This window comes from Orbicella faveolata, unplaced genomic scaffold, assembly GCF_042242905.1.
Source record: "Orbicella faveolata isolate gen_17 unplaced genomic scaffold, um_ofav_v1 contig_25, whole genome shotgun sequence".
NCBI lineage: Eukaryota > Metazoa > Cnidaria > Anthozoa > Scleractinia > Merulinidae > Orbicella > Orbicella faveolata.
In genome coordinates, this window is record NW_028301553.1 from 27,079,822 (window position 1) to 27,103,639 (window position 23,818).

Consider the following 23,818-nt stretch of genomic DNA (forward strand, 5'->3'; position numbering starts at 1 on the left):
AAAAGGCACTTTGTGAGATAACATTTCGAGTTCAGTAAAGTAAGTACAGCAAAATATTTGACTGTACATGTTGAGTTCAGGTAACAGTCAATTCTCTTACCAATAGCCATGTCTCCCATCTCAGGAGGAAGTTCAGAAGTCACCAATCTGTGTTGAATGACCTGATTTAGTCTCTGTAGTGTTTTTGTCTTTTCCACAGCAGTTATAGGGTCTGGAGGAACAATCTTGTCCTACATGAATCAAAATTAGAGGAAAGAAGAAAATTAAAAATTCCTGAAAATTTAATATGTCAGTATTGATAGGCAAATTCCAATCAACAGCAGAGGTCAATTCCAAGTGGTGTTTTACATGTACCTCTGTGACAAGACAAGCCTGTGCAAAATCATTCATATGGACAATAATATTAAACTTGCACTTTACCAGCAAACTCATTTTCATGCAAATAAAACTCAATGTGAAAAAAAAAACACCGAGACTTGTTTTGAAAAAAAGAAGAAGGTAAGTAGTGTGAAAATGGGCTGTACATGTATGGCTTTGAAAAGAAAAATTACAATTTATAATTAATTTACAGTTAATCATTTCTAGATGTGCTTGTTACCCTAATGCATGTTGGGAGTCTGGGGTAGGTTCCACCAGTAAGGACATCAACAGCAGCCGGCAGACAAAAAGTCGGTAATCTGTAAAACATAGGTGAATGTTCAGGTTTTTTTAATTAACAACATTGTCCTGTCTATTTCAATATCACCTAGCCCCAAGGATCTTCAATGCATTGAAATCAGAAACAAGCAGGACAGAAAGGAAAGCATCAGATTTAAAAAAAATGAACAACAACAGTTAAATAAAGAAAGTGATAAAATGATTGTAGAAAACAAGGGAAACTCTGCCACTCAAAAGACAGTTACCACTCTCTCTCATGATAAGAGGAGACTCACTAGAGAAGACTCTCGTATCGCGAGATGAGTCTTGTGCATCACCAGTAAGACTCGCGTACTACAAGATACAGTACAGTAAATTTACAATGTATGTGCCTTGGTTCTATAGTGTCTAATGCAATTGAACATACATTGTAAGTAACAAGCAAAGAGAACAAGTAATGATGTTCATGTACTTTTGTAATAATGAGTAATGAAATTCTCCTCTTTGAGTTCACATACTGTCAGTAAACAATATGTACATAAATGTACTAGTACACATGTATACATGTACAAAGGAATAAAATCTTACTTACTATTTATACTGTTAGTAATTTACACATTGTTATATATTTGTCAAAAATACTGTTGGTTTGTCCATTACTTTAAGTTTTGGTTTGCTTTAATTTACATTTCATTAGCTATCCGAACTGCATGGCAGTATTCTCAGTTTGACTCTATAAGTCTGTAAACTATTACTTTGAACCTTAAGGCAGGCTACTCTATAAAGAGAAGTCATTTAATTCACCCACCTTGCCTTTACAAGAGTTTCTCTGGACATTCTAGCCAGCATATCTGCAGTGTCCACAAACAGCATAGACTGTTTGTCCAAAATTGTTGAGATGGCCTTAAAGTAAACAAAAAATGTCAACTTTGAAATCTACTTTTTAAAGTGGAAAGTGGTGTAAAAAGTTAGTGTCAAGCCCTGAACTTTACTGTAACCAAACAACAAACAATAATTACTATGTGGTTGTACAGTACATTCTCTGCAAAAAATATTTAACTTTAAAAGTTACCATGATATTAGAGTTTTGAAAGGCTTTCAAGTAATGTTATAATTATTATCAAACATGATAGACCATGTTTGACCACATTTCCAAACACCTTGAAGAGAGTTGAAAATACATGTATAGCGCACAGCAGAGTATTTTTGAAGAACTTTGGGTTGTTTTACATATAGTTTAGAAAAGTGATCAAACACTGTATTGATTGTTTGATATATCTTCTCAATCACAACTTGAAGTAAAGAGGAAAAAATCTATGCTAATTAAGATCAGATATCCAAACACCATCATGGTCATGACTGTCCTTGTTTAAACTTGATGAACAATTAATCAGTTTGAGAAGTAAAATATCAAACACGAAAGACTGTGTTTGACCACATTTCCAAACGCCTAGAAGAGAGTTGAAAATACGACACGTTGCAGAGTATTTTTGACAAACTTTGAGGTGTTTGGAAATGTGGTCAAACACTGTCTTGAGTGTTTGATATATCTTCTCAATCAAAACTGTTGTTGTTCGTCCTTCGTAGTCGAAGATGACCAAAGACATCTAGTTTGTTAATAAATTTCTATGGTGTGTCCGGAGGTGGCTGATGAGACCAATCCGGGCAAGGAAGCCTCTCCCACAGGCAGGGCAGAAACTTGATGAATTATTAATGAGTTTGAAAAGCAGATGAAAACATTGAAAAGCACAACAGCTCTGGTTGGTGGTTGATGTGCAGAAAAGTAAGTTCAATTTTATCTGTTCCAACTCATACACTTGAGTCAACTAACCTGGCATTTGTCCACTCGGTCTGCACTTGCTGCCCATTTCACTAATGCCAGAAGACGAACAAACTGTTGGCGAGTTCGACTAGCAAACTGTACAATTTCAATTTTTCTAGAAGGAACAGAAAAGAGTAGTAAAAGAATTTCATTAGCCTTTTACTGTAAAAAAAAAATAATGATATCAGATAATAACTCCACTCATCAACTGAACACCCCTGATATGCTCACCGATTGCAATGACAGTCAAAATAGTCAATTAAAATGGTTTATCTACTATGAGAACAAATTTGTAGCAAATTCTTACACTGTACAAACCTTTCTATATCAGATTTCCTTGGTAATCTATAAAGGAAAGGATTAGGGAGTTACCTTTTACAGTATACATAAAAAATTGTACTGCAATTTATCAATAAATATGCAAACATATGGCGCATAAGTGTTAATGATATGCTCAGTCTGATGCAAACATGAGACAATTCAGAAAGTTTACACTTTCAAATTAAGCCAAGTTACAGTACCTCTGTGGGCAACTGTAAAAAGAAAGTGATCATTTTCTATTTGTAATTCTGAAACTGAAAGAAAACATGAATTGACAAAACTGAAGAAAAAAAATGGTATAAATATCTTAAGAAAGTTGGTTAATATATTTGATTATCTTTTTCTCCGCTCGTGAGCGGGCGGAATTCAACAAATACTGCAATCTGATTGGTTCCTGGAGCGGGCGGAATTTTCTCATCCAGACTGCCACAGCGGGTGGAATCCGTGAGTTGATCTATTTTCGTGAACGAATTAGCGGTAATCGTAAATCTTTTGCCCATTTTACACTTCCATAGACGATTAATCAATGCAAGTTTATCTCTATTCACCTTTAAATGGCAAGGAAAGACACTGTAAGTAAATTCAATTGAATTTTTTGAAGTTGTGAGAGTTTGTTTGGCTGTTTGTAGCTCGGCGCTGTAGTGACGCGTAATCCTGTGTGTCTCTCTCTGTACAATTTTACATAAAAAATTAGTCAATTTCAGTCGATTCAGTCAATTTCAGTCAATTTTAGTCAACCACCAGTTCGCCAGAATAAGAAATTCTCAAGTGTGTGAAATTGTAACATCATTTCTACCTTTATAAAGAAACCAAATTTTCACAAAAGAAATTGACTGCCACTCAACAGCTTTGAAGACCAATGCAAGAACAAGCTAGGCTAGTCACCAGTGCTTTTCAGTCCACAAGGTGACTCCATGTAGACTGGTAACAAGTAATGGCATCTAGAAACCAAATTAACCATACAACCCCTCTCTCCTCCGGAATTTCCTGTGTCTTTGACCCCTTTACCCCAACCCCTTCCGCAATTTCCAATTCCCTCCATGGTGGAGGTATGGATATTTTAAGGAACCACACAATTAAGATGTCCATGTACCAGCCAAGAAGTTATTCTCACTACCCCTTCCCCATTTTATCTATTTATTTGTTTATTTATTTATCTATCTATTTATTTATTTAATATTTAATTATTCATTTATTTATTTATTTATTCATTTATTTATGTATTTATTTATTTATTTATTTATTTATTTATATATTTATTTATTTATTTATTTATTTTTAACCGGGCCAACCTAGGGCCAAGTGCAGTTCAGGTTCTGCTCGTGGCTTTCTCTTTAGTGTTGTACATGAGTAGACCAAGGCTTCACCTCACAGCCCATTAGCTCACTGTAAGTGACGATCGGTTATTTGCCAGAAAGATTTTGGGTGGATGGGGATTTTCATTCTGCAAATTTTTGTTCCACACATTGTAAACAGATGTATGCTTAGAGAAAAAAATCCAAATAGAACAGGCATCACACTGTAAATCACAAAACAAAATGCATCTGGACAATAAGAAAGGCCTAATGCAACAGAAACATTGAAAAAGGAACAGTTTAACTTACAGTGCTGCTTTTTCAGTGCATGTAACATGAGGTTTAAGTCCAGCGGGTCATCGTTTTAGTCACAGGAGTCTCCGTTATAGACCGCTAAATTCGTTTTAGCCATGTGGGTCTTCGTTTAAGTCCAGTAGATGAGGGTCTTAGGCCGATCTTTTTGGGGTCTTCGGTTAAGAAACACCTCTCTTTATGATGACATAATATAACTCGAGCAGAAACCCACATTAAAGAGTATGGTGGAATTGTTAAGAGTAAGAGTATGTGAACGGAGTTCGGGAATATAAGCAATATGTGGTCACAGAAATGTTTCAAAGATTCTTTAGTTTGTACACAGTAAAGGTGTTTGTTCCAAAAATAAGTCGACTGAGGGACCTCACTCAGAGCAAGTTAAATATAACGAGACACTAACCACTGAAATATCAGTTGAAAATTAAATTAGTTAAACGGCAAATAGCTACACGCAACGACATCCGGTGGAAATCTAAATTCCTTCCTGAGTGCAATACAGATGGCTGTTTTTCGACGCGTAAATAAACCTATGATGCTATTTAAAACATCCTGAATACTCACAGTTCCGATAGCACAGTCAGATCGTGATAAGTCTTCTGTAGAAGGAAATCTATCAGCATAGAGAGGTTGATTTTCGTGCCACCTGGGTCAGGAGGCCCTTCTATGGGCGCCATCTTTGCGCCAGTGGAAGATTTGATCGCTGGCTCGTTCCCAACAACATAACATGCGTAATCTTGCAGTAATTCCGTCTTCAACATGGCGGTCAGGTGATTCTGTTGATCAACTGATCTTGTTTCAGAATGTAGTCTACTTGGAGTTTGCACGCCGGAAATGGCCAGTAAAGAAAGTCTTGGAAGAGTTAGACATTTTAATCTAATTTCGCAGCAGGTATGTGCTATTTTCTGCCTGTGGATCTATTCTTTTTCCACAATTATCCCTTTTGCCCTCGCTCCAACGAACATCGAACGATCTGCATACATGTCCCACTCAATGACTTCGATCGGATTGCGGTCTCATAAAAGTGGCTCCATCAATGTTGTCATTAGCTAAGTTAATTTTTTGTTGGAGCTAAGTATTAAAAAATTGTTAAATGCTTTTGCGCACACATTTCCGATCGGACGAATAATATTTTAAAGATATCTTCATTTGTAAGCTTAAATTAGGTTGCATATAAAAGAAAATCAAATGTAACTTAATCCAGGCGATTTATTCAGTCAACTGTTCAAATATTATATTATGTCACCACCCTCAAAACAAACAACATAATTGTGATCAATGGAATAAAATTAATATCAATTGTTATTTACCCACGTGGAGGTACATATCCGTGAATATTTAGCGCTATCGGCAACTAGATAACTAAAGTATTGTCTACCTTCCATTACCAATGGGTTGTCAATTGTCTGAAAAGTGAACAAGCTAGAAAGGAGGGGGCAATTTACAATAAATTTATTGCAAACTTTAATTTGGATCACTTACATATTTGCTTCATTTCAACATGGCCTCCTGCATCCACATAACATTAATTATTTATGTTGTTAATTTACTTTGATCTCTCTCTATTTTTTTTAATATACTTTTTTTTTTTAATTTCTATTGTGTGTTTTTGGTGTTTTGGTGTTTCAAGGGTTTTCCAACAGTGTGTCAAATGGCATGGAATATTGTTTAACGTGTAATTTGTAGATATTGCATATAATAGGCAGCTTTACCAATCTTGAAGGATTAAACAGAGTGATGTGCACTCACGGTATGCATTGAATTATGCAAACATTCTTCCTCGTAAATATTTCTTTGACTGCAAAAGCAGCAAGATATGCAAAAACAAGCAGTCTTAATTATTTGTGTGTATTGACCTACAGGTCAAAACTTGCACAGAACATTGTTTTTTTTTTGTTTGTTTGTTTGTTTTTTTTTTACTTCCACTGCGGGGGTTTCATTAAGGTCTGGGCTCCGGGCAAATTGACTGGCTATGAGGACAGTTTTGCCCACCTGGTTTGACCATCTACATGTAGCAGAACGTTTTTCTCACAAACAAGTTCAGCTCTAATATCTTTGCCCACCTGTGAAAACCAGCTGCCCTAGCCTCCTGCTGTAAACATTTATGAATTGAACTCCTGCCTCCACATTTGTAGTTTCATTATAAGGCAGAATAGTACAGAACAGCCCAAAAATATGAACAAAAAAAAAAAACACAGCTAAACAAATTTTAAACTTCTTGTTGGATCTCTAAGCTGTCAATTTCTTGCCCCTATTTATAAGTGGGGCACTTGCACGTAAATCCAGTAATGGTACTTTGGCTCCATGTTTTCCACAGCTCCGTCTAAGACACCTGAGAAGTATCTCTGTACGGAACATTGTACCAAAATTTGCTCTATCTGGGGATTGTTTGCTTGATTCTTTGCTAGAAACTTACTTTACTTTACACAGTGTCGGAGGATCTCAGGAAGGTATGCCTGGAATGTACTATTAAGATTATTATCATTTGATTTGATTTGATTTAATTTATTGATTTTTTTTGAGTTCAAAGGCTTGCACTCATTTGAGAAAAGTGAGACTTGTTTGGGACAAAGTGTTTAATATGAAATTTATTTTTCAGTAGTGATTTTCTTCTTTCAAGTTGAGATCTCTCAAGTTCTCAATTTGTAAATATATGGTTTTCATCACTGATCACAGAGAGAATATTGTCTTTAAATCATTCAAACATATCGCCTGAACTTACTGGAACTTTCGTCATTTGTTTTGTTTTGTATTGTTTTGGTTTTGTTATTTGTTTGTTTATTTTTTGCTTTTGTTTTTTTGTTTGTTTATTTGTTTGTTTGTTTTTTGTTTTTGCCAGGACAAAAAGTTCCAAACATAACTGTCATTTATGACATGTGTATATGTGTAATTGCTAATTCCTATTTGCTCATTCTTTTATAGCCATCTACACGAGTGAGAAAATCAAGTATTCATTAGTGAGTATATGGAATAAAGTATATAATGTTCACAAATATTAGTTTAAATAGTATTCTGAATATATACTAAATAATTACTAATTATAAATAATAATTATTAAATGCATAATTAATTATTGTCTGTATACCTGTGTTGTTTAATTAGTGTGTTGTGCCTCTTTTGTTTATTAAATATTATTTTTAACAACATTTTAGGTCACATAGGAAGTGCCAACAATATGTGAATCAGTCAAAGATTTTCATTATGCATTCATTCGATACGTTATTCTTCATCACACATTGTGTATTTGCAGACAATGAGACATTCCAGCTGTCACCGTGACCATAAGCTTGGATTATTATTTTTAATTGTAATTGTGTTACCTAAGAATCCTTTTTACCATTTTAGAATCCAACATGGGCAAGTTTTGAGCCATCAGCATGGACAGAACAGCAATCCACAGCCATGTCTTGTATCCTTTATATTTACATATATTAACAACTGCCTCACAAAGTGGAGGTTGGGTGCCTGAGGCATCCAGGAGCTTCGACCATGGGCAGCCAGCTCCTAGATGGAGACTGCTCCCATGGCTGGCAAATCCTGGCAACCCAGCCATGAGTCTCCACACAGAAGGGAGAAAGTGGCCACCTGTCACACTGATAAAATAGTGGAAAGAGAAGGGGCAAACAGGGGAGGGGAAACAACCTCTGAGTGGAGTGCCCGCGCTTGAGACTCAGACACTCAAGGAATACGCTGACCAGCTAAAACTACTTAAACACCAAGAGTATGGCCCAAGAACACATGGAATCCTGGTGCATGCACAGATCTAAACGCCACTGACTGCAAAGAAAAGACTTTCGCCCCTTGTTGTTAACTCCATTAAATTGCATAAATTATATTAATTGTGTGTGTTTTCTGTGGTAAAAATAATTGAATTTTACCATTTTACATGTAAGTGTTTTACAATCATTACATGTACAGTATATATGCACATGTACCATACACATGTACCATACCTTATTAAAAATTGATTTGAAAGTGAAAGAATAAAATTGAAGTGAAAGAACCTTTAAAGACCTAAATTTTCAGCAACTTTTTGTTGCTTTTGTCAAACTCAGACAAATACTACAGACAGCTGTCAAAAATTTATTTTTTAGGAAAGTTTGAATTTAGTTTTTGTTTGTTTGGTTGGTTGTTTTTAAACAATTACAAGCCTGCAAATAACAGTCGGTCATCAGACAATTGTCCGGTAAATTTGAGGTTTTGACAGGTAAAGGCTTAGTCTGGTCAGACAGTCTGACCAGACTTTTCTGCTAAAACGAAAAATATTTTAACTGGAAATTTGTGACCGAATATGAAACAAGTTATTTTATTATACTGCCACACAATACTAGAGAAAAAAGCTTTGTTATCACAGTTTCATTTTTATTCCATTTCTGAGAAATAATTCTATCGTGCGCAGTGCATCGTCCCAAATGTCACGTCGAATTGTAAACGTCATGCTTTGTAGACTAGTCACCAGTCACGACTACTTCCAATTTGAATTTCATGTAATCGCGCAAATTTTTTGTTCAATTGACCCCAAAACTTTTCAGGGGAAACTTGCCTTCGGAAAAAGTCGAAGAATTCATTTCAGCCAATTTCCAAGTCTCTGAATGCTATTGTGAGTTTTCATACTGACAAGCTGTCTGCGCGGGATTTTCCCGTGGTTTTCTGGGAAACTTGTTATGTGGGAAACTACGGAATACATGTGTGATTAAGTGAGTGAAGGCAAACTAGGGGTACAAATGTTTGTAAATTTGTCAATTTTTAATGGTGAAAGAATACCTGACCTAATGTAAAGGTCCCCTTTCTGTTGCTAGTATCAATTTTACACTCAATTGACTTTGCAACATTTTGGCAAAGGGTCTACACTGACATACCAAAATGTCTCAAATGTCTCTTATTTTTAATTTCTAACAACAGAAAACAAATTGTCCCACCAGACTGGCTTGTTGTCTGGTCAAAACTTGTCTTTGGCCTGACAAATGACCTGCTTATAGACAAAAATTATTTGCAGGCTTGCAATTATGTCTAACACACATTATACTGATTGCCCAAGTGACAAGTATGGTACCGTACATGTATGTTTTAATACAATGCACAACATACATGTATGTACATGTACATTCAAATGTACTTTGTCAAAGCCTATGTTACACTTAATTCTTCCTTGACTCCAGATTTAGCGGTGGTGCTAAAGATATGGGGAGGACAAAATGACAAGTTCAGACTCATTATTGATTGGGAAGTTCATTTCCCTTCCCTGCAGTATCTTGGAGATCAGGTAATTTTGACTGTAAAAAAAAATAATAAAAATACCTTTCAGTGAATAAAAATGAAATAAAGTAACAGGGTATTAAGCCAAATGATAATTCTATTTTAATGTACCAGAATATTTCATTAGTTTTTTTGCTTTGGTTTCATTTTGTTCTGTTTTCTGAATGGTGCAGGAAAAAGAAAGAGAAACTCAGTCGTAACCTTTCGTAGTAACTGATTAGAAATAAGATGAATTAATATATACTACAGTAACTGTAGGTTGTCTTAAGTAGAACCCTATCTGCACCCTACAGCACAGTAGAGTAGAGTACAACACAGTACAGACAGCATACATGTAAAGTATAGTAGAGTATCATTGATATATTAGTTGTGCCCCAATAGGTATATTTATGTTGTAGGTCAATTTGTTCTTTAGGTCAGTTTGTTTCAAACTAGGTTAATAGTAAGAACTTAGATTTATATTTAAAACAAAGGTTTAGAAGCCAGGTGTAAAAAGGTTATAAGACAGGACTAAATGTTTGCTCATCAAAAGTGTAGTCTAGATCTCTTTCCATACTCTGGTAAATTAAAATACATGTACTTAATTCAAATTGTAATTGGAACAAATTGTAATTTTTTGCTGTTGTTATTAATTTGTAAATTATACAGTTGCTGTTGTGCACCAAGTTATTTTACTGGTATTTTATTATTCATCTATTATTCAGGTGAGGTCCAGTAAGTACGGACACAACACTGTAATCTTTGGTCTTATTGATGGGTACTATGGTGCACCTGCTGTCCTGTCGTCAGACAAGGTGAGAGGGTAGTGAATGTCAAACTAAATCATAACCAAATTTGTTAATGAACTGTTAAACAAATCTGTCTGTGGATCTTTTTACTGGTGTCTCATAGAATTAATCACACTGCCATCCGGGCTTTTCAATTGTGCTGTAAGTTGATATTTCAAGGCTGATAGTGTGGTATAATGTGCTTTTTCTTTGTCATTTTAGGTTGGGAACAGTGGTGAAATGCCAGTTTCACAAAGGACTGACATCATTAAGGTTGACTCGGATCAGGTACAGCTACTACTGTGTAGTCAGAAGCCCAGATTGGGAAATACGTGGCTTGCAGCCCTATCACTTTTATTGCTGGGATTTATTGTATTCTCTAGGGCTCCAGTTGACATGGATTAAATATGGATTTTTCTACTTGAAAGTAGCCTTAACATTTGTTTGTGTTGGCCAGATTTTTTTACCCTTACCACTTTAAAATGGTCTTCGGGGTCCCTGTTAGCTAATTAATCCATGGACTGTGGTGAATGCAGGAGAGAATCAAGGGGTCCATCTTCAAAAAACTTAAACGTGAAGTTCAAATACATGTACATTATTTTGTACATGTAGGCAACTGGTTCCTTTTTCATTCTGAATCACCACATTTTATCCAAGTAGATCATTCTTTGTTAATGATTTTGAAGTACATATAAGCCTCTTCTTCTTTTAATCTTCCTTGCTGCTGCCTCTCAAAGGCACTGACAGAAAATCATGTGAACTGTTAGTGTCCAACGCCCCATCCTCCTCAACCACCACTCCCCTCCCCTCCCCCCCCCCCCCCCACCCCAGTAGGCATTTGTTGCTACTTTTAATTTGCTCTTGGTGTGTGAAAGTGAACAATCTGAATCAATCAATGAATAAATACATAACATTAACGTAACCTAACACTTTATTTAAGCACACAGTTATGAACTTTATTATAGTTCTAACGTTTCAAAGAACAGCTCAGTAATTTTCGATGTAAAAATAAATATTTCCAAGAAATGAAAGATGCTAGCCATCATCACCACGACCAACAATAAAAAATTACAAATAATCTTAGTTATACTTATTAATTATTAATATTTATTTCATTTTATAGGTTCATACATCATGTAAACTCTCTTCTGTTCAAAGGTAGGTTATTAGTAGAATTCTTATGAGAAGTTAGCACTGTTCAATACTGTACATATACTAGGTTTACCACAAGTCAACCTCATGAGTCTCAGGGTAAAATAGTGTAAGCAAGCAAAGCAAGATGTGAGGTTTTAGGCTGCAAAGGGGCTGTTTGAAAGTTGCGAGAGGTTCATCCAGCCAGTCACTAATGAACAAGGCAAAAGATGTTTCCGAAAGTGTACACAAGTCTGTGTTGGAAGTTGTCATCTCTTTCTCTACCCATCATTTTCTACATAGTTTACAATTTTCACGTGGCATAATCGTGTTTGGAGAATGGGGAAAATAAAGACTACATGTGCACTGTATGTACAAATAATCACCCTATTGACTTCCAAACAAAAAGAGGGATCAATAAAGGTGATCGCCGTTTGCTAAGAACTCTGACTGGACTCATATCACACTGCCAATACCAATGAAGCAGGCGTAAACAACGCCAAGCCGTTACCTGGGCATTTCAGCAGATGATTCTAGCTACATAATTATTTAAAATGAGAAAAATTTAGCTAATAAAATTTAGTTCCAGTTTTCTCATTTTTTATAACTTTGTTGTACATTATATTCTTTTAGTTCTTTACTAAATACTGGCTGTGCCTCGAGCAACTCTTAGACTTTTTTGCACTCTCCAAACTTTCCACATGTCTTCCATTATAACTCAATGATGCACAATTAAACTTCAATATTCTATTGTTAAATTTACATTCAAGCTTTTCTACTTACAACTGCAAAGTTGTCCCTACCACATGTATTTTAAAGTTGAGTTTGTCCTCTTGTCGATAGGCTACAATCAATACAGAAAGCCATCCTACGTTCTCAGCTGTCAGTTAAAGATGTGCGTCAGTCCATCCAGAGCAAAGTTGAATCTGATATGAAGTGCACATCACAAGTAAGTGCTACTTCAGAAAAAAAAATCAATGATTTTTAATACTGTCCTTTAATTATACTGATTTAAAATATTTATTTATGAGCATCTGTCCATTTGGAAATTAAGCTCTCAGCAGCTTCCTTATTTTTCATGGAGCTAGGCTAGTGAACCACCAGTGGTGAAAAGATCGCTTAATCCTTAATACAGGGCTTTTGATAGGTTGCAAAAAAAAAGTCAAATTTCACATGATTTTCGGAGACAAATTTGTGGGAAAATAAAACAAGCGATTTCATGGGAATTTTCAGGGCAAATTTCACCGAAAATCTATGGGTAAGAAATGGCCAATTTCATAGGAGTTTTTTGGTTTGTTTCCATGGCATTATCTGTGAAAGTACTGAGCTAATTTTTTTTACAATCACAGTCATCCATTGTTGCATTCCTGTAGTTGTGACATACATCTCAAATTATCAAGTTTATATAATTATAATTGTAATTTTCTCCCACCTCTGTACTGCAGTTATCAGAAGAGGAGATGCTGAAATTGAAGCTCAAACTTCTAAGAGAGGAGTGCCTGTCAAAGCAGAAACTTTTGCTGAAAGGTGTTTTTTATTGTTTTGTAACTTCACTTTTGTGATTGATATTGAAACAGCATTCCACCCTTACGTTTTAATTAAGCCATGATTAAAATAGTTGTATTATTATTATTATTATTATTATTATTATTATTGTTGAACAACAGAAGGAGAAGAAGAGCAGAGTGTCTTAAAAAAGCTCAGAGAACGAGGTGAGATCATTACTTGGCTCTTATTAACCGAGCAGGAGGTCTGTGTAGGAGAATCTTGACCGAGGTCATGAGTACAGACCGAACGTAATGAGGTCTGTACATACGACTGAGGTCAAGATTCTCCCATACAGACCGACTAAGCTCTATTAATAAGATGTTTATTATATGGTGCAAACAAGAACATTTTAATTTGTTGAATGTAACCGGTTTGTACTAGCCGACATTTTGCTTGCGAATAGCGATGAGCCAAACTTAATCCTACCAAAGTTTGCTAGTCTTCTTTACTTTTTTTTCTTATCAGGCTTTTTGGCACTTCTATTAATAAATATTGTTAGAAGAAAACATTTTTGCATTTTAGTTTACAGCTTTTTCACCGCAAAACATTGCCGGTCTAGTTGCCGGTCTAGACGGGAAAATCTAGACTGCTTTCAATATCGATTTCAGCCAATAAAATTTGTGAATCCAGTAGTTCCTAGTCCTTGTGAGACACAGCCATATAGTAATGTGTGGTATCTACAGCCCTTTGTATGCATTGATAATGCACATAAGTTTCAAGGTCAGCACATGTTAAGGGTTATGTTGTGGGGATGTTAAGTGGCTTCCTGTGTACATATATGATGGATGTTACTGAAGGACATTAAGCAAGCTGCTACACACAAAGCAGATATTGGTTCATTTCTATGTTGCCATGGGGATAGGTGCAAGAGCAGTGTACACGATGGGACAATGAAAAATAAGGTTGTTTTGCACAAATACAAACCACCTGAATTTCATGCAACATGTTGCGGGGACAAATCTTGTCTCCCAGACAGAACTTCGTAAAAATTGGCATGTCACGTGGCGAAAATTGTCACTGCATCATTTCCATGCCTCGTGTCCCGGTAAAAGTGAAGAACAGTTCCCTGTCGGCTAACTGTCGCCCAACTGTTGGGTCGGCCAACAGTGGGCCGACTGTTGCTCAACTGTCGGCCCACTGTCAGTCGACCGTTGGTTGACTGTCGGTCGAATGTCGGCAACATGTCCCCTAGTGTGTCTCAACATATATATCTGTGAGTTGTCTGTGTATTACTGAAATGTTCGAATTTTAGTGCACCTTATTAAATTCACTCCAAACTCTTCTCATTTTCAATACCTCACAGAAAAAAACCTTGGACGGAACAAAGAAAAGCTTGACTCTAACAGAGCATCTTTGCGAGAACACAAACAAGCACATGTAGTGAAAAGGTACGTCGATTTATGTCAACCCTTTGGAGGCATGGTGGCCTCGTGGTTAGTGTGCTCATCTCCAAATCGAACAGTCCGGGTTCCAGTCCTGGCCAGGGACATTTTGTCGTGTCCTTGGACAAAACACTTGACTCTCACAATGCCTCTCTCCACCCAGGTGTATAAATGGGTACTGGCGAACTTGATGCTGGGGGTAACCTTGCGATGGACTAGCATCCCATTTAGGGAGGAGTAAAAATACTCCTAATCGTTTCATGCTACAGACAGTGGGATAAGCACCGCCCTCATGGGCCACTTGGCTTGTATGCAGACTTTTTCATTTGCAACAGTGATCAGCATTTGAAATCTTGTTTCAGTAACAATTCATAATTGGCAAGCACAGTTTATTGGTGATGAGATTATCGTAACTATCTTTTTTCTTTGTCTTGCAGAGAATCTTTCGTAAAGTTGACTGCTCACCTGAATTTTAGACGAAGGCAGCTCATCTCTGAACTAATGAATATTTACCCTATAGTTGAGGTAAGAAACAGAAAATAGCGTGCAAGGTTTTCAGTTTGTCATTATCCAACTTGGTGTAAACAGGATAGGAAAGTTTATGCACAATCGTGATCACAGGTTGCGCACGCAAAGGCATCGTTTCCTTTTATTGCACTTGTCGGATTCGCGTACTGTAGAATAGAAAATCGTATGGTTACGCATTTACTCGAATTCCCAGTAACTTTCACTGGGTCTAGTAAGTCGCTTGTTGCAACTTGTTGGAGAAAGTTTAATATATTCTAAATTAATAATTAGATTATGAGCTCGAAATTTCTTTGAGAGGCTATCACGTCATAGAAATTGAGAGCGAATAATCTAATTGTTTTAGTAGAATTCTAACTGAAATTTAGAAAGATCGCTCGGATTGAATTGTCTTTAAAAATTACAATTGTGTGTGTGTGCCATCATTTTTTCAATAATTTCGAACTTTTTAAAGTCAAGAAACCGTAAATGTCCTTCTTTTAGCCTTCTTAGGAATTTAATTACCATTTGCATCAAAAGGTTCCTCCAAAACTTTGGAAAAATGAATAAAACGTCGCTATTTCGTAGACGACCTCTAGCCGCTGCATACTAATGGCTGATAGTGTGCGATCACTCAATCAGATTACAGCATTTACGGTAGTGTTCAAGGTGAATTCTACTAATCTGTTTTAGATAAAGTTTTGAACGACTAGTACATTTATACTGAAAAGATTAGTCGCTCTCGATTTCTGTGTGATATTTGACTCGGGTTGCGCCTTCTCAAGCCAGTTGAACTTTGCTATAATTAAATGGCTTTCTCTTGCAGCTACAAACTTCGAAAGAGTTTCTTATTTGTGGTGTGCGGCTTCCTAATTGTGAGTCAGACGAATTTCAAGGTAAGTCAACATTACACTAGTTTCTCGATGTATTATCGAAGTGCACAATCTGAATTCAGTTTAATTTGACAAATAAATATTGAAGGATTTGTGTCTGGGTAAACCGTTGGAGGTGGGGAAGTGTTAATAAAGGAAGTTTCACGGGCACTGGGTCAGTGGTGCATGTTGTGATATCGCTTCCTCTCTCCGGCTCTCTAGCTTACCTCTTATTCATCAATACGCCAATTTAAATAACATCCATCAGGAGGTTACTTTTGATGCAGTTTACGTGATGTATATCTTTTTTCCAGCTATGGACGACGAGACCCTGTCGGTTGCCCTTGGTTACACGTGTCACCTGGTCAGTATGATAGCTCAGTTTCTGGATCTACCTTTGAGATATCCCATGAACTCCCGCGGCTCGAGATCCACCATTATGGATTTTGCGATAGAAAAAGTTGCGGAGAAAGACAGACAGTAAGTAAGAACAGAAATCTTTGACTTTACACGCTTGAAGAATTGCGTAGTAAATACTGCCCTTTTGCTTTTCAGATTCCCGTTGTACAATAAAGGTAAAGAAAGAATCCAATTTTATTACGGCACTTTCCTTTTGAACAAGAATATAGCCCAGGTAAGATTTTGTAAGGGACCGTTCATTTTTTATGAGGGAGGGGGGGCTGGTGGGATTTGGGAAGCACCATTTAAAAATCGCATGACCCCCCCTCAGCTTACCAATTTTTTCACATGGCCCCCCCTTATAGCGGACATTTTTTGGGATGACCCCCCCCCCAAAAAAAAAAAAATTTGAACAAACAATATTTAGATTTCAACTTTTTTAATATTTCTCTTTTATCCCCCTACTTCACGTTATTGTGCTCACTATGAAGACAATATTTACAATCTCTATACGACAGAGAGCTGTTATTTAAAAAACAAATCAAAAGAAAGAGAAGTCAATTTCGGATCTCCTAGTTATGGCTCGCCCTGAGCGTGTGGCATTTGGCCTCTAATTGGCATCTTCCTCATCTGAATTGATGAATGCAAGAGTGACGTCACTTGAGTCATCTTCTCCCCCAGAGTCAATGGCATCACTGTCATGCTCATCATGGTCACTTTCATCCGTTTCGCTGCTGTCCGGTCAGCACTTGCCCTGTTGTCATTTTGTGTCAATGTCCTGGCATTTCTCAGTGTTGGTTGGCCAGCTCTGAGAGGACTCTTCTGCTGCAAGCATGAATGTCTTACAATTGCCTTTACTTTCTCACTCTTGCTACTTTTCAAATGCTGCTTCAGCCCGTGGTGGTTTGAGTACTTGTTTAGTTCTGGAACACGTAGCTTTTTAAGCTTGGTTAGATCTTCGCACAACTCAACCCAAGGATAATCCTCCTCCCCACTTAACTTTGCCTTTTCTTCTGCTCTCTTTTTCCTTTTAAATTCCAGCACTTCAAGATGCTGAAGATAATCCACCACAAACTTCGATTTGACAATAAACTTATCTGCAAATAGAGCAACGTTCTCTGGGTCAGATAAAACCAGCCTGCCACTTCCATGCTCGTTCTTCTTTATATTGTTAATCCAATCGGGGAAAGAGCGCATTACTACATGAGCATCATGAAAGAGGCTCATTCCAAAATGCGCAATAATGGCGAAAGCGACGAGTCGTTTAAGAAAAGGTTTACAGCTGAACGATCCAGGCAGTTTGACATCTTACAAGCAAAAGAAGCTATTTTTCTAGGTGCGGATGGCTGTTCAGAAAGGGCGAGTGAGTTTTCCATGCAAGGGTACCAGTTGAAGCCCAGTGATGGAAGAAAACTGAACTTCTCCATCAAAGAGCACAGAGCAATGGTGGAAAAGTTGAATGTCATATTGAAAGATGTAAAGGAACACGATTCCACACTCTTTCAGTCCAATGGGCTTGCTTTAAAGCAGGGCGAAGAATTTGCCCACAGTTTTAATGTAAAACAGATCAAATGTACAGAAGCTAAGTTGACGAAGGTCACGCAGGACATGGAAGCACTAGAAAATAAGAAGAGCAATTATAACAGCATATTCAAAGGCATACTCAAACAGCACATCAACAAAAGGAGAAGGAAAAAAGAAAACCGCAGAAAGTCAAATGAAAGAAAGAGGAAGCGGACTGAAAACAACGTCCAACGAGTTTATGGAATCTGTGTTGGAAACCCGCTAGGAAATGATCTTCCACAATGCCCTGTGTACCCTCCTAGAACGGCCGTCCCGATAGAGTGTCTTAAAGTTGAGGATGTTGCCACGTCGATATTTAGAAGAGATGGGCCATACATCGCACAGCTCTTGGAAGGGAATTATTTCACCAATGCTGCAAGAAGCAGAATCACCACCAACCTTGAGCGGGAAGTCAGAGATTATGTTTACACCTTCATGTACCCTGAAGAGTACACTCTGACGGAAAGCAGTGCTGCTTCTTGCAGCATTGGTGAAAGAGACTCCCATAGCAGCACAAGCGGCGACGAAGAACTCGACAACAGCGGAGATGAAGATGAGTGCCAGTGAAAGTTGCATTCGAAAATAACAGTGTTAAATACTTCTTTTCAGTAGCTACAAATGCTTTTTGTCGCTAAACGTTTTTTTAAAGCAGAAGGAAAGTCTGTAATAAATTTGTATCCTGCCTTCTATGTTTATTCTATAGCAATTTTTTTTGATATTCAAACATTATGCCATTTTAAAGTTTTACTAAAATATTTCACGTGACCCCCCCTTTTTCCCTTATTTTTTTGGGATGGCCCCCCCTCGAAAGCCATTTTTTTTCGCATGGCCCCCCCCCCCCCAAATCCCACCAGCCCCCCCTACCTTATAAAAAATGAACGGTCCCTAAGTAGCAGGTAGCGTTTCTTGGGGTGGAATACCACGCTGCTCAGAAAAAGCCTGAACTTGTCGCTAAGACGCCTACAGTACGGTAGGTCTGTAGGTGAGCTTCAAGGAAAATTTTATTGCTAATTTTGTAGAGTCAAAAGCGACCCATACGGGTTCTTACAAAGGATAACGTGACTAATGCCCCGTGTGATTTATTAGGGTTGAACTTTTATTACTGTGTGTGATGTCGCTTTTTGTAAAGTGATAATGACGCTCATATACCGAGTTTGGGCCACCTGCGACAGTATCGGAACAAAATTGAACTTCATGTGTTTCAAGTTTGTCTGTATTGAAATCTTACTAGCTTGCTGTTCTGCCAAATCAAAACATTGCCGTTAAGGTTTCATCGATCTTGGTTTCTATGGAATTGGGCAATTCGAGGAAAGCTCTCCTGTTTATTGTACTTCTAACTTTACTTAAACTCATCACAAATAGATGAGCTGAGGTTAGCAGGGTGCCAAAGCCATAAGCCGCTAGGAGGTATCCATGGCAACCCTGGAAAGCAGGAACCACCCAATGAGCGTCCGCTAACCGGCACCGTCACACTGAAAGAAATTCAGTGGAAACTACTTACCTGAAGAATACCTACCCTGACCAAGACCAAAACGGGAGGGAGGAGAGGGTGCAAGAATCCACAATGATTCGCGAGCAAAGCAGTGCAACTGATCCGCAACAATCAGCTGAATACACTACAACAATTATGCAATGAACCATGAGCCCCTGCAAAACCCCTGAAGGCCGCCCCACAGGTCACCTACTCCCAAACAGGGAAACCGCTGGCTGCATAAGCTCATATTTAACTTGCCTAAATGATATTAGCTGAATGGGCACGCTAGCTGGCTGCATTAGCTCAAGTTTAACCTTGCCTAAATGATATTTAGCCACATTTCATAATGGTTGTGCACAATAATTTTCTCTTCTGTGTTCTTAGCTTCGGCAGACTAACAGCCTGGGGACACCTAACTTACGTAACACCCTACCAAACCTAAAAGACTTACTTGAAACGAAATTCCGAACAAGGTAAGTGAGTAACGAAAGCAAAGTTGAACATTGGTAGAAATGATATGAAAAGGTCATTTTTAATACCCTCTTCATGTACAGGTACATGCAACCAAACCTTTGAGCTTCAAGGTCTGCATTAAAATCTCTTTCGATCGTACGGGAACGCTTGCTTATCTTTTTGAAATAATATACTGTTGTGCAACTAATCATAGTTGCGATGGAACAACTGGGACTCCTGTTTTGTGGTCGCTCGATTTATATTTGTAGGAAACCTTACGCAAAACACGACGGCAACGGTAACGAGAACGCTCGCCAAACAAAAAGCTTAATGATCAAAATGAGTCTCGGTACATTTCGTGGCCGTCCTTTACAAATCAACAACGTGAAATGACCAATTTCCTTTTTTTGGTCGTTGTTGTTGCAGTTTTTTGTTGTTGTTGTTTGTTTGTTTGTTTGTTTTTGGTTTGTTATTTTTGTTGTTGTTGTTGTTATTGTTTGTTTTATTTTCGAGAACGTGAACCACTACGCAGGCTAATTTGTCGTATTTCTATTTGGAACTTAATGCATTTGCAGCAAATTCAGCAGACACTGAATAGATTTCTAGATAAATACGAAACTCTGAGGTTAATTAGTAATACATTGTCTACTTGGCGTCGTCGTGGCTGTCGCCATCGAATATTGCGTAAGGTCTCTGTAATATCTCGTATCATCATAGACTGTGGATTAAGATTTACCTAATCCTATGAACTTGGTTAATCATTATGGTGTCCTATTCTTCTAGTGACTCGCATAAATCCGCACCTCTTACAATAATAAGGAAGTCTCCTTTAAAACGCGAGAAGAAGCGACCTTCCACTTCAGGATCTGGCGGATCCTCCGAATCCTCTCCTTCTAATCCTAAACTAGACGACGTGCTTCTAAAGACGATGAATGCCTCGACATCCGATGCGAAATCTGCCGCACCAACGCCAGTGACTGCCGCGCAACTTAATCAAATGCAGAATGTAGAAAATCCGGGTAACAAGGGAGACAATTCGAACTCGCTTAGTCAGCGTAGTTTAGGTGACTTGCCAGAAGAAACTATTGCAGTGGATCAAACAGACAGACCTGTTTCAGCGCCGCCTGTAGACACCGCCCAGTTGCACATTCCTTCGCAAGGAACAAGCCACAAGTTTCTGGAACAACAACGAATTAGAAAAGCTATTAAACACGAGGACGATGTTAGCGTGAATGCTAAAGCCCCCAGAACACTATCTTTTAAGTCGCGTAAGAACACCAGTTCAGAGAGAAACAAGTTACTCAGACGAAATAAAAGTGTTGATGGAAGTCATGTAGGGAAAGGAGCTCGACCGAAAGTTGCGGAAAGTACTGTTAATGACTGGATTAAAGTTGACGTAAAACGTGATCGCCCTAGTCTTGAAAAAGCTTCAAGTTTAAACCAAGGTAAGTCTAGAAAATCATTTTGGAGGTTAGTGAGGACAAAATGCTTTTTAAATACGACGCGTTGAACTATGAAAGCTACAAAAATTATGGTGTGTTCTGCCCTTTGCAAAGAGTCAGAGTCGAGATGATAATTGCAGAAATAAATTGCAAGTCGCAAGGCTTACGAATCTGAAAGCTGACCGGGCTCACAGTGTCGTGTTCTTGGGCATGACACTTCTCTCCATTCAGGAGTATAAATGGGCACCGGTGAATTTTGCCCGCCCGCCGCCTGGCTCCGAGACTTGGGGCAATAGAACAAAGGAAATTAAATTACTCATCCCTCAACCTCGATTCGATTTCTTCTAGTTTGTTTTGTTCCCCTAGGCCTCGGAGCCGAGTTGGAAATTTAATATATCGAAATTGGCTTGCTGCAAGTTCAGTGAATCCTGTTCGTTCAGCTGACTTGTGTAGTGTGTAGTCGGTGTCAACACTAACAAAAAATAAATATATAAACAAACAAATAACTAAATAAATAAGTAACCTTTATTTACCCTCGGCAACAAATAACTGAAAAAAATAATTCAAATTCAACATAACATTGTAAGAATCCAAGCTGGCTGGAGGCAAACCAGTTAGCTATTTACAAGAACAGAGCTCTCTTGCCACGCGTTCATTCACTCGCGCAACTAAGAAGCAACAAAATCAGAGATTCGACACAGATTTTCTCTTTCTTTCTTTCTTTCTTTATTTCCCAGCTACCTTTTGCCTCTGTTTCAGGTCGGGTCCTCGTGCAATAATGAGTTTGATTTGCATGAAAGAGAACCTGTAAGGGGAACACATTTTCATATGAATGGTTTTGTACGAAGACTCCTTTTAACACAGAGGCAAAAGGCAACTTGCAAATGGCCAACTGAACGTTGAAAAGTCGGCTTCCTCCAATGGCTCTAACATCTTTGTTTTCATATGACGTCATCGTCGCCATATTGGTTGACATAAACATTGTTTGTGTCATCCAATATGGCCGCCAGGCCTAATCTCTCCGGATTGGTTGGAAACCATCAATAAATTGCAATGGATTGGACTGTACGGTATTTTGTTACGTAACGTAACGTAACGTAACGTAACATAAGAACATAACATTCCGTTCAGTTAACGCATTTTGTTTTCTCGTTTCAGATGTTACATCTACAACCAATGGCGAAAGCTCTTCTGTGAATAGAGACAGTAATGAAAAAACCGCTCCCTCAGAAAATCCTGGTGCGCCAGACAAACAACCGATTGGTAATGAGAGAATTCGCTCAAAAAATCTCTTCGATGTCGAGGGAACAATTGACTTCGATTTCTGTGAAAATGGCGACATAGATTTAAGATGAATTCATGTACTAAATGGTACAAAAAAGGTGTATGAAGCAAAGTTATTCGAAGATTTTATTTGATAAAATTAGCCTTAAAATACGATGTTGTATTTTGAAAATTAGTAAATCGTGGACTAAACAAGTTAATCTGTGCACTCCTCGATTGTTGTTGTTGTTATTTTTTTTTTTCGAGATAACAATTGAATTCTGCGTACGTTACATTCTTACGATTTTTGAATTCTTAAAATGTTCTTATTTTGTAGGTAAATTCTAACGCCTTCTAAGGAGGCGTTGAATAAATTCCAGTTAAAAAAAAATGGAAGTTTAAAAAAAATGAAATGATTCCCAGTGGTGTTTCTTTATAATTGTCATGTCTTAGGTACAAGTATTCTAGGATTTCTTACTGATATTTTCCTTCTGGAGTATGGAGTTTTAACACGTACCGTGTTAAGTTTAAAAAATTAAAATATATGAAAAGTAACACGACCAGATCTATCGATCGGGTTTCCTTTTTATTATTATTTGCCTCCCTTTCATTTCCCCTTTTACACAGGGAGTAAAAGGACTTCGTTTTAAAGGTAAGCTACTTGCGTCAGGTTTCTTTAGATTCTGTTTTGTTGCCTACGACTTCCTGACTGATTAAATACATCCATCAGAACAACCTCGTGTCCAGGGTCTTCTCTCCACCTCGAAAAAGTACGACTGGCGCACCTGAAATTTGAATAGACCAATCATGATTCAGTAGACGGGAAAACCTTCACTGTCCTAACGTCAGTCTATGTATTAAAACAGGACAGGCATTGAAGTCGGGCAACTTTTCTCACTGGGTACGGCATAACTGTGCGACATTGAATATTCACGAAAAGGGATTTATAGTTTCAAAAACCATATCGGATTGTAAAACGAAAAATATGAAACGTTCAGTGTCTCCCTTTTAATTTGGCGCCAAAAATGGGTCGTCGTCGCTCGAGCTCGTAGTAAAATAGTTCGACGATTTGGAATGCGCACATGAAATGAAAGTAGGCTCATTTATGTGTTCGGGATCATATAGTCTTTCACTGTGGTTCCTTGTTAGAAGGTCCAAGAAAACAGGGGTCATGCGGCTTATCCAGTCCAGTCCTGTATCCTGCGGTCTGATTTCTGATTCTCGGTGCGAACCAAGAGAATCGAGGCGTCTGTGAACGGGATTAGATACATATAGAGGAAAGGTCAACAAGTGCGCCAGGACGAGGCTGAATTCATCGTTGTTGGCTTACAGTATTTAAAGGGGGAGTGAATAATTTTAAGAATCTAGTCGATCGTAGTCA

The 23,818-nt window shown here is 37.8% G+C and overlaps 2 protein-coding genes across 5 annotated transcripts in view; one reads left to right on the forward strand and one right to left on the reverse strand.

The window, feature by feature from the left end:
• LOC110043769 (mediator of RNA polymerase II transcription subunit 14-like) overlaps positions 1 to 5,144 on the reverse strand; it is a 31,221-nt gene extending 26,077 nt beyond the window's left edge. For all 4 annotated transcript variants that reach the window (XM_089293072.1, XM_089293074.1, XM_089293073.1 and 1 more), the window contains exons 1-6: positions 4,948 to 5,144; positions 2,777 to 2,803; positions 2,468 to 2,573; positions 1,445 to 1,539; positions 599 to 677; positions 101 to 230 (exon numbers count right to left, since the gene is read on the reverse strand). In XM_089293072.1, the coding sequence (XP_089149198.1) occupies positions 101 to 230; positions 599 to 677; positions 1,445 to 1,539; positions 2,468 to 2,573; positions 2,777 to 2,803; positions 4,948 to 5,144 (634 nt within the window). The remainder of the gene's footprint in view (positions 1 to 100; positions 231 to 598; positions 678 to 1,444; positions 1,540 to 2,467; positions 2,574 to 2,776; positions 2,804 to 4,947) is intronic.
• On the forward strand, positions 5,136 to 22,992 carry LOC110043673 (UV radiation resistance-associated protein-like). Its single transcript, XM_089293075.1, has 19 exons — positions 5,136 to 5,274; positions 6,701 to 6,833; positions 7,306 to 7,340; positions 7,729 to 7,792; positions 9,549 to 9,646; positions 10,344 to 10,433; positions 10,629 to 10,694; positions 11,530 to 11,564; positions 12,381 to 12,486; positions 12,983 to 13,064; positions 13,205 to 13,249; positions 14,389 to 14,473; positions 14,905 to 14,992; positions 15,798 to 15,867; positions 16,158 to 16,323; positions 16,399 to 16,477; positions 19,664 to 19,752; positions 20,516 to 21,177; positions 22,333 to 22,992. The coding sequence occupies exons 1-19, from the start codon at positions 5,218 to 5,220 to the stop codon at positions 22,527 to 22,529; spliced, it is 2,247 nt and encodes a 748-aa protein (XP_089149201.1). The 5' UTR covers positions 5,136 to 5,217; the 3' UTR covers positions 22,530 to 22,992.
• Positions 22,993 to 23,818: the final 826 nt, after the last annotated feature.